Raw genomic sequence first — 9,385 nt, 5'->3', positions numbered from 1 at the left:
ATAAAGAGGGGCAAAATACTGCTAAGCATTTTGCCCAGTGTGCTAACGATTCTGCCAGCTCGCCGCCTTAATAATAATAATAATAATAATAATAATAATAATTATTATTATTATTTCAAATTTTTGCCACAAGGGCAGCTTAGGGGAAGTGAGGATGAGTTGACTACATTGATCCCAGTGTTCAACTGGAACTTATTTTATTGCCCCGAAAGGATGAAAGGCAAAGTCAACCTCGGTGGAATTTGAACTCAGAACGTAACGACAGGTGAAATACCACAAAGCATTTTGTCCAGCAATTTTGAGAGGAGGGGGTAATTTGATTATATCAATTCCCAGTACTCAACTGGTCCTTATTTAATTACCCACAAAAGGATGAGAGGCAAAGCTGATCTCAGTGAGATTCGAACTTAGAATGTAAACAACCAGAAGAAATACAGCAAGGCATTTTTTTTCTTCTGGTGCTCTAATGATTCTGCAAGCTTGCTGCCTTAATGGTTTCAAAGTTCGGTAAAAGCCCAATGGTTCTAGGGAGTAGTGGTTAGTCGATTACATCAAACCCATTGCTTGACTGGTACTTTATTTTATAGACACCCGAAAGGATAAAAAGCAACATTGGACCTCAGTGGTAGTTGAACTCAGAAGATGAAGCACTAGAAAACACGCTGTGAAACATTTTGTTCACTACACTAATGATTCTGTCAGCTTGTCACCTAGATCAATAATGATAATAATAATAACATTCCACTTAGCAAGCCAACAATGGAGCCTCTGTGTGGTCACTTGAGCAGCTAGAAATATCAGCCAAATCACACTACCATCTAAGGACAAGAACACAGTTAGTTAATGTAGTTGTAAATACACCATGGAACTCCCTACCATTTTGTTTCTTGATCATGGGTCTGTTTGATCAAGGTTGAACCTCGTCATTCAGGTTCAACATTACCCTGTACAAATTTGAGCATTCACATACACACACACACAAATTTATCAAGTCCATGTGATTACAGCTAATTAACAATGAAAACCAAGTATGATAATGATGATGAAGGCATGGCTTTAATGCAGCTGGCTTCTCTGAGCTCAAACTAATATCACCACCTAGATTTACAAGTGATGATGGCAAATACTTTTCAACTCTCAAATGGTTGTTTCTAGCTTCCTTCCTCCTTGCAACAACCTACATCTTGTAATAAATTAATTGATGAGTGCGTGCCAAGTCTTGCAGTGCCTAAAGTAGCTTAACAACAGACACCAATATATCCCAATTGAGGAGTTGCTCTTCTTAGGAAAAGTACCCAGCTGTACAAAAATAAAACACTCTGCAATTGTGCTTAGACTTTAGATAACTGACTCAAACATGCTGAGCCATTAGAAATAGCCAATGATGTGTGTATATGTTTATGAACATTTTCCAATTTAAAAACAAAATTACTTTTATCACTTACTTTACAATAATTTGAAAAGCTATTTATATTCTTCAGAATCTCTTTATATAATAACTGTTAAGAATTAATTTTTTTTTATTTTCTAGAATATATTTTTAATAGTTTGTATATAATCTTATTTATGATTGTTTATAATTTTTAATTGTATACACTTTATATCATCATTATGTAATATTGTTTATCATAGATATAGTGCAACCTTTTATAAGCAGTGGGCCACATGAGATACGACTAATTGTTAGGCAGGCTGCACAAATAAAAAATATTGAATTCATGTATCTTGCTTTCAATGGCTTGTCATGTAGAAAGTTCTGTGAGCTGCAGTTTGTCTATGACAGGTTTATAATTTTAGAATAGTTTATTCTCATTTACCAATATTTTTTTTTTTTTTTTAGATATTTTTATTCTTTTATTTTTACTTACTTAAGTCATTTGACTGTGGCCCTGCTGGAATACCACCTTAAAGGGTTTTAGTCAAAGAAATTGACCCCAGGACCTATTCATTGTAAGCCTAGTACTTATTCTATTGTTTTTTGGTTTTTATTTTGCTGAACTGCTAAGTTACAGGGGCATAAACACATCAGCTTCAGTTGTCAAGCGATGGTGCAGGGACAATCACAGACACACACATATATATATATACACACACACATACACGACAGGCTTCTTTCAGTTTCCATCTACCAAATCCACTCACAAGGCTCTGGCCAGCCTGAGGCCATAGAAAAAGACACTTGCCCGAGGTGCCACAAAGTGGGACTGAACCCAGAACTATGTGGTTGGGAGTGCCTAAATATTTATAAATATTTTCAAGCCTTTTGAAAATTCGTCTAACCATGTTTAATTGCTTACAAATATATAATTGCAGTGTGGAAGGTGTTTATAAACCATTTAAAATAACACACAAAAACCGTTAGATTCACTTCAACACTTAAATTTAATAATTTGTCAAAATATTTTCATCGCTTTGAGACCGTGACCTGTTCACTGACAAAATTCTGTGCTGCACAGAGATGCAGCACAGAATTTTGTCAGTGAACAGGTCACGGTCTCAAAGCGACGAAAATATTTTAACAAATTAAATTTAAATGTTGAAGTGAATCTAATGGCTTATAAACACCTTCCACGCTGCAATTGTTTTCGTTCCAGCACACGATCTCAAATCAGGTCACTTGCTTTGCAAGTACATCTCCGTAAAAATATATAATTGTTAACAGCATATTGCTTTTTTTCTCTCTTTTCAATGATATTTCTAGATTCAATTTATAAGTCATACTGAAGTGCACTAGAGGGTTTCTGAGGGGAGACAGAGGGAAAAGTTAAAAAAAAAAAAAAAAGCCTTACTCGTTTTTTTCCTGGTATTGTTTGTCTTGTTCTGTAACCGTCCAGCTGAAGATAGTCATCCAGGCTGAATATAGGAGAGGCTGAACGTCGGCGCTTACCAAATCGAATTCCATCAAGTTTATCTTAGGAAGATACAAAAGACTTTCCCATTACAAAAGTAAAGTCATTCTACTGATATGAGTGGGGTGGGGCCCTTTGCAATATAATTACATCATTGACTTTTATTAGCCCTGCTGTGTACAGATCAATGAAATGTGACAGAAACTGAGGTTTAAACAGCCACAGTGCAGGTAATCAATGGCCTCATCATCAGTAGTGTGTATATAGCATGTATGTATGTGTATGTATGTATGTATGCTTGTGTGCATATCATTTAATAAACACAGGATTTAAATTTGGGTTGCAATAAGTTTCATTCCCTAATAGTAATCAGATGAGCTTGTACAGTATGCTGTGTACTGTCTTGTAATTTTTCAGACTCAAAATAAACATAGATGCTTTCTGAGAAAGAGAGAAAAAAAAAAAGAGAAAAAAAAAAGAGAAAAAAGGAGAAAAAGAAAAGCTTTGGGGTGGGATGGGAGGGGGATATGATTTGTGTCCCTTTGGAAACTAAAGTATCTACATAAACTATCTTGTCACCACCTCTGTATCGTCTTTAAAATCCTTATAGCTAATATTAGCAATAGGATATCTATTCTTTCACTTCCAATGAAATATTCAATAAGAATCTCCTACTATAACACCCTGGCAAAAGGTAGCTTCAAAGAGGAGATAATTTACATGCCTACAATAAAAAGAACAAAGCCTAAAATCTAGGAAGACTAGATGATCACGATCTCCTTAAATGTTAAGACAAATACATTCCTAGCCTTGATAGATAAACATTTCCCTAACAGCCACAGGTATAAGAAAATTTTTGATAGGCATTCTGTGTATGTTTCTTACAGATGATGCTCCAACATGAAAAGCCTTCTTACACATAAGTTACACCAGGTGCCCACTCAACCAAGCATGCATAGTTAGCTCAGATATATACAAAAGCCGAGGTTATCTCAGTTCGAAAAAATAATAAAGTGAAAAGGCAAAATATACTGAAATGTGTGAAAGTGAGAGATGGTCAAAGAATGGAAGAACTACAGCAAAAGATACACTGAGTCAGCTCAGTGTATTGTGTAATTGATGACAATTGTGTAATTGATGACAATTACACAACTGGTAGATTAGACACCAAAATGCAGTCAATGTGTGTGTTTGGCTAATTTTAAAATACATACTTATCTCTGCTGGCTGGGATTAGGGTTGGCTAGAGTTGCAAATGTTGATACCTACATGGAGATTCAATTCATGTAGCTGAGTTTTGAGGCTGGCTAGGGATTTGTTTGAGGGTCCTGCATCTATAGTAGAAGACACTCACAGACTGAACTGGAAAGCAAGTGGCTGAAAAGTAGACATGACTACACAGCCACATATAAATATTCTACATACAATGGATTTCCTATAGTATTCATCTACCAAATTCCATTGCAAAGTAGTGATTAACCTGCAGCTATAGCAGAAGGCATTTGCTCAAAGTGGGACTGAACCTGAAAGCAAGTGGCTGGAAACTAAACTTTTCAACCACACAGCTATGCATGCATGCATGTATGTATGTATGTATATTGCAGTAGTTACTATGAGAGAAGCTCTTATATTGGCTTTTGATGCAAAATGCACTCATGTTTATATCACTAGCGAGGAGATAAATTCCCACCACCTCCAGTGTCAAGACCACCAGATCATGTGATTTCGACCTTCCTTGGTCTTGTCAATGATGGGTGCTTGACTGCTAAAGATAGCAGCAATTCATCTCTGCCAGCAATATATAAAATAACAGTACCAGAACAGGCACTGGTGTTACAATTAGCCAACGGGCTTTTTCAAAAATATTTATTAGTGAGAGGGACAGTATTAATACCAAGAGGTAATATTTATCCCCACTTAAATGCAGGTGCATATGTTTATATATATATATATATATACATATGTATATATATATAAACATATGCACCTGCACACACACACACTCCGACAGAGAAAGGGCTTCTTTAACTTTCTATCTAACAAATCCACTGAGAAGGCTTTGATTAGCCTGTGGCTATAAAAGAAAATACAACGGGACTGAACCCATAACCATGTGATTGAGAAGTAAACTTCTTAACCATTCAGCCACACCTGTGTGTGTGTTACATATGTAAAGAATGACGTTCCAAATGGGAGATGGCAAACTACACAAGTCCTAATATAGTTACGTTGTTTAGTTCCTGGTCAACTTCCAATGAACAAACCTATGGTCAAAAGCACTCCAGCCATGATCAACCAGTCCATTTTCTTTTGATTGGGGTTTGATTTGAGGGAGATTTGACTGCTACTTCTAGCAAGTCAACTGACCAAATAAAGACTCCTATTATTTTTAGCTTGTGTACTACAGATGACTCAAGAATGTAAAGTGATGCTTCTTTTTACTCCTATGGTAGGACATAAATACACTCAAAACACAGTGATGATCTAGCTTTTCTCCTGAAGAATATTTAGAAAATATTTAGCTTTAATAAAGTGTGTGTATTTGCCAAAAGTCAATGCTTAATGAATTAGCTATTATATTCCTGTTACAGGGGTAGTGGTATCTACTGGTGGATCTCTGTCCCATTGCCAATTCTTATTTTTTAATCCTGTCATATCTGTTTACTCAAACTAACATATTTGAGGCCATAGGAGGCATTTATTTTTTTCCCACCAAAATAAAGTCTCCAAAAAAAAAAAAAAAAAATCATCCCCTACATATATGCAAAATTGGGCCTCCTGTAAGCTTTAATACGCCAAAAAACATTATTTTCCCTGTATAAGTGTTGCTGAAACTGCGATGCATCAAATATGCCACCATAGACTGTACTCATGAGTTTGAGACCAGAACACAAACACCAGAGTCATTCTTCTCTATTTGTATCAGACCAAAGGCTAAGGCAAACTGGTTAAGATTTGAAGCACAGAAAAAAAAGCAGATGAGCAAATAAAACTATTACTAGTGTGTCCTTACCCAGCACTTGGTCGTTTACTTGTCCTGTAAAATAAATAACAATAGGTGAGCAAAACAAATAAATTATTTGAAAGGTTTGCTGGAGTAAATAACGAATTAAATATCAAAAATGAAAACCAGAATGCAAGATAAGTAATGATGGTCTATTTCAGTGGTTCCCAAAGTGGGTGGTAATGCCTGCCCCTCAAAGAGCAGTGGAGAGGGGGGGGGGCGTTGAAGAAAAGTTGGGTGATAATGGGTGGTGGCCAAAGGGTGGGGAAATGGATGTAAGAACAAAATAATGGGTTAATCAGGTTAAACTTTAGTTGTGAAATAGTTGTTTTAAAGTTGCTGCAGAAAGTAGTCTATGTTTGTGGTGGTGAGTTAGAGGGGGGGGGGGTTAGAAATATGATTTGGGCGGCGAGCTGGCAGAAACGTTAGCACGCCTGGTGAAATGCTTAGCGGTATTCCGTCTGCCATTACATTCTAAGTTCAAATTCCGCCGAGGTCGACTTTGCCTTTCATCCTTTCGGGGGTCGATAAATTGAGTACCAGTTACGCAGTGGGGGGGTCGATGTAATCGACTTAATCTCCTTGTCAGTCCTTGTCTGTCTCCTCTATGTTTTGCCCCTTGTGGGCAATAAAAAAACAAGAAATATGATTTGGGTGTCAAGGAGGCAGCAGCCTGTAAAAGTTTGGGAACCACTGGTCTATATCAACAAAAATCTAATATAAGTCGCAAATGCAACTAAGTTCATATGTTGTAGAGGGATGTGAATTCTAACATTACAGACAGGACCTTTATTCATGCTCAAAACATTAAGAATTTATAGCTTCCATACAGCATATAAACATTCATCACGATTCAACGTCCAGTTTTTCATACTTGCATGGATGGATCAAATAGGAATTGTTCAAGCAGATTTTCTATGGCAGGACGACCCTTCTGTTGCCAATGCTCACAGGATTCCAAGCAAGGTAATATTTCCCATGATCAGACATATATCCCACGACCAGACATGCTCCCATGACTGAAAGGGGTCTTTACATATGTTTCTCCATGTTAGCATGGGCTGAATAAATATATTCATGAGGCACCTCCATGTTAGCATGGGCTGAATAAAATTATTCATGAGGCACTGTTTTGCAACCTACTGTTCTTCCTGTCACTAACTCTTACTTGTTTTTCAAACAAGGGGTATTATTTTCCATGGCTTCAAAGGTGACAAAACCAGCAGATTTGTTGACAAGAAAAATGACTTTACCACTCAGCAATTTTCGAAGAAGTGTAAATGTAAACAAACACACAGCTAGAAACATGCACGCACGCATACACACGCACAAAACAGGTTTCATGTGCTTGTTTTAATTCAGAAACTGTTTTAAATAACAAAAGCTATTTTCACTTACCAGTTTGGTCGCCTACATCAATTTCCCATTTACTTTTAATATAACCCTGAAATACAGAAAGTTAAATTAATTATGTTTGTGGACAATAATTTCATAATAGCTTTATTAACAATAATACTAATTGGGCCACAGATAACAGAATCAACTGAGTATGAAAATGGACTGTTTATGGTGTTTTAGTCACATTCTTCTATGACTTGTATTTCAATTAACTCCAGGTTCATTAGTACTTATTAAGTGGAGAGGTCAATATGGCTGACAATATATATCTTCCTCAAAATAAGAGTCCTATCTCCTAGAAAACATTATTATTACTACTAACCTGGCAGAATCATTAGAGCATTAGAAAAAAAATGCCTTGCAGTATTTGTTCCAGCTTCTTACATGCTGCGTTCAATTCCTGCCAAGAACAACTTTGCCTTTCATCCCTTCAGAGCCGTTAGCAGTCAGGGTGAGAAGCATACAAGCAACATATCAAACAGAACATAACTTTCAGATTGTCCAGCACAAATCTTGTGTTAGCATAATGGTTAAAAAACATGGGAGATCACTCTCAGTAGAGAGGTTGAAAAAAATTAAAATAAAAATTATGTAAGGGAGATAATATGGAGACGGGCTAATGATTTAATTGGCCTAAATTTGCTAATTTGACTATTTTTCTCGCACATTCATATCTAGGATGGCCTACATCACTCAATACACGCGCAAAAGCATAACTTGCAAGCACAAGACATGGGAAGAAGCAATAAAAGCTGGTTTCAAGATACTGAATCTCAATGTGATAAACGGCTGCAACAAACGGAGAGCTGATGTGAGAGAGTGAGAGGGTGAGAGGGTGAGAGGGTGAGAGAGAGAGAGAGAGAGAGGGGGGAGAGAGAGAGAGAGAGAGAAAGAGAGAGAGAGAGAAAGAGAGAGAGAGAGAAAGAGAGAGAGAGAGAAAGAGCATACGTTTGTGTGACCAATGCCTTTTTTGCTACAACGATATGAAGTACAGGAATCCTGACATTTGTAGCACTGAACAAAAGTATGAACCCTTTTCTTCTGAGTGATGAACTGAAACCTCACAACAGATTACTGTGCTGCACTATCTACAACAGTCATATACACCAGCCACATGCTATCTGCTTAAGCTGGGTGGACTTGGTTGTTGAGCACTGTTTTAGATATGGACATAAACTCAGCACTGATGACAGGACCAGAACCAACAAGCTTTCTCCCTGTTTATACTGGTTGGATGCATCATCACTTGCACATACATGCTTGTAAGTGCTGGAGAAAAACTGCCCAAGCTGATAAAGTATGTGCTGGAGAAGACATATCCAGCCAATACGAGTGTGTATCTGGATGTATACAAACTTCATTCTTATGAATGTGATCACAACAGGAAACTAAGGACAGTTATAGAGTGTGACAGTGACTTAGCTTCAAATAAAAAGTTTACCGTGATTCTATCACAAACTCAAGAGAGAAGGAAGCATTTGTTTACCACTGGTCCTATAGGTTCATCTTCCTCTTCAGCATCTCCTTTTTGTGGGGTAGCATCCTTTTTAGTTTTCTCATCTGATGTGTCTTCCATTTCAACCTAAAACAGACACATTAAAAGTTACATGAATGGATATATCAATGAATAAATGAAATGATGTGCAACTAAATGGATATATATTTTCTTATTTATGTGTTTCAGCCAAGTGGCTGCGGTAATGCTGGTGCATGTATGTATATGTGTGTGTGTGTGTGTGTGTATATATATATAAATAAGTGGAGGCGCAATGGCCCAGTGGTTAGGGCAGTGGACTCGCGGTCATAGGATCGCGGTTTCGATTCCCAGACCGGGCGTTGTGAGTGTTTATTGAGCGAAAACACCTAAAAGCTCCACGAGGCTCCGGCAGGGGGTGGTGGCGAACCCTGCTGTACTCTTTCATCACAACTTTCTCTCACTCTTACTTCCTGTTTCTGTTGTGCCTGTAATTCAATGGGTCAGCCTTGTCACACTGTGTGACGCTGAATATCCCCCGAGAACTACGTTAAGGGTACACGTGTCTGTGGAGTGCTCAGCCACTTGCACGTTAATTTCACGAGCAGGCTGTTCTGTTGATCGGATCAACTGGAACCCTCGACGTCGTAAGCGACGGAG

At 37.5% G+C, this 9,385-nt stretch overlaps 1 protein-coding gene across 1 annotated transcript in view; it reads right to left on the bottom strand.

The window, feature by feature from the left end:
* LOC106868928 (death-inducer obliterator 1) overlaps positions 1-9,385 on the bottom strand; it is a 41,576-nt gene that overhangs the window by 1,756 nt on the left and 30,435 nt on the right. Inside the window, exons 13-16 of the mRNA XM_014914392.2 lie at positions 8,738-8,833; positions 7,252-7,297; positions 5,863-5,886; positions 2,790-2,911 (exon numbers count right to left, since the gene is read on the bottom strand). Of these exons, the coding sequence (XP_014769878.1) occupies positions 2,790-2,911; positions 5,863-5,886; positions 7,252-7,297; positions 8,738-8,833 (288 nt within the window). The remainder of the gene's footprint in view (positions 1-2,789; positions 2,912-5,862; positions 5,887-7,251; positions 7,298-8,737; positions 8,834-9,385) is intronic.

This window comes from Octopus bimaculoides, chromosome 14 (genome assembly GCF_001194135.2).
Source record: "Octopus bimaculoides isolate UCB-OBI-ISO-001 chromosome 14, ASM119413v2, whole genome shotgun sequence".
Classification (NCBI taxonomy): domain Eukaryota; kingdom Metazoa; phylum Mollusca; class Cephalopoda; order Octopoda; family Octopodidae; genus Octopus; species Octopus bimaculoides.
Note: the sequence above shows the minus strand (reverse complement) of the source record. Positions and strands in the feature narration are given on the sequence as shown.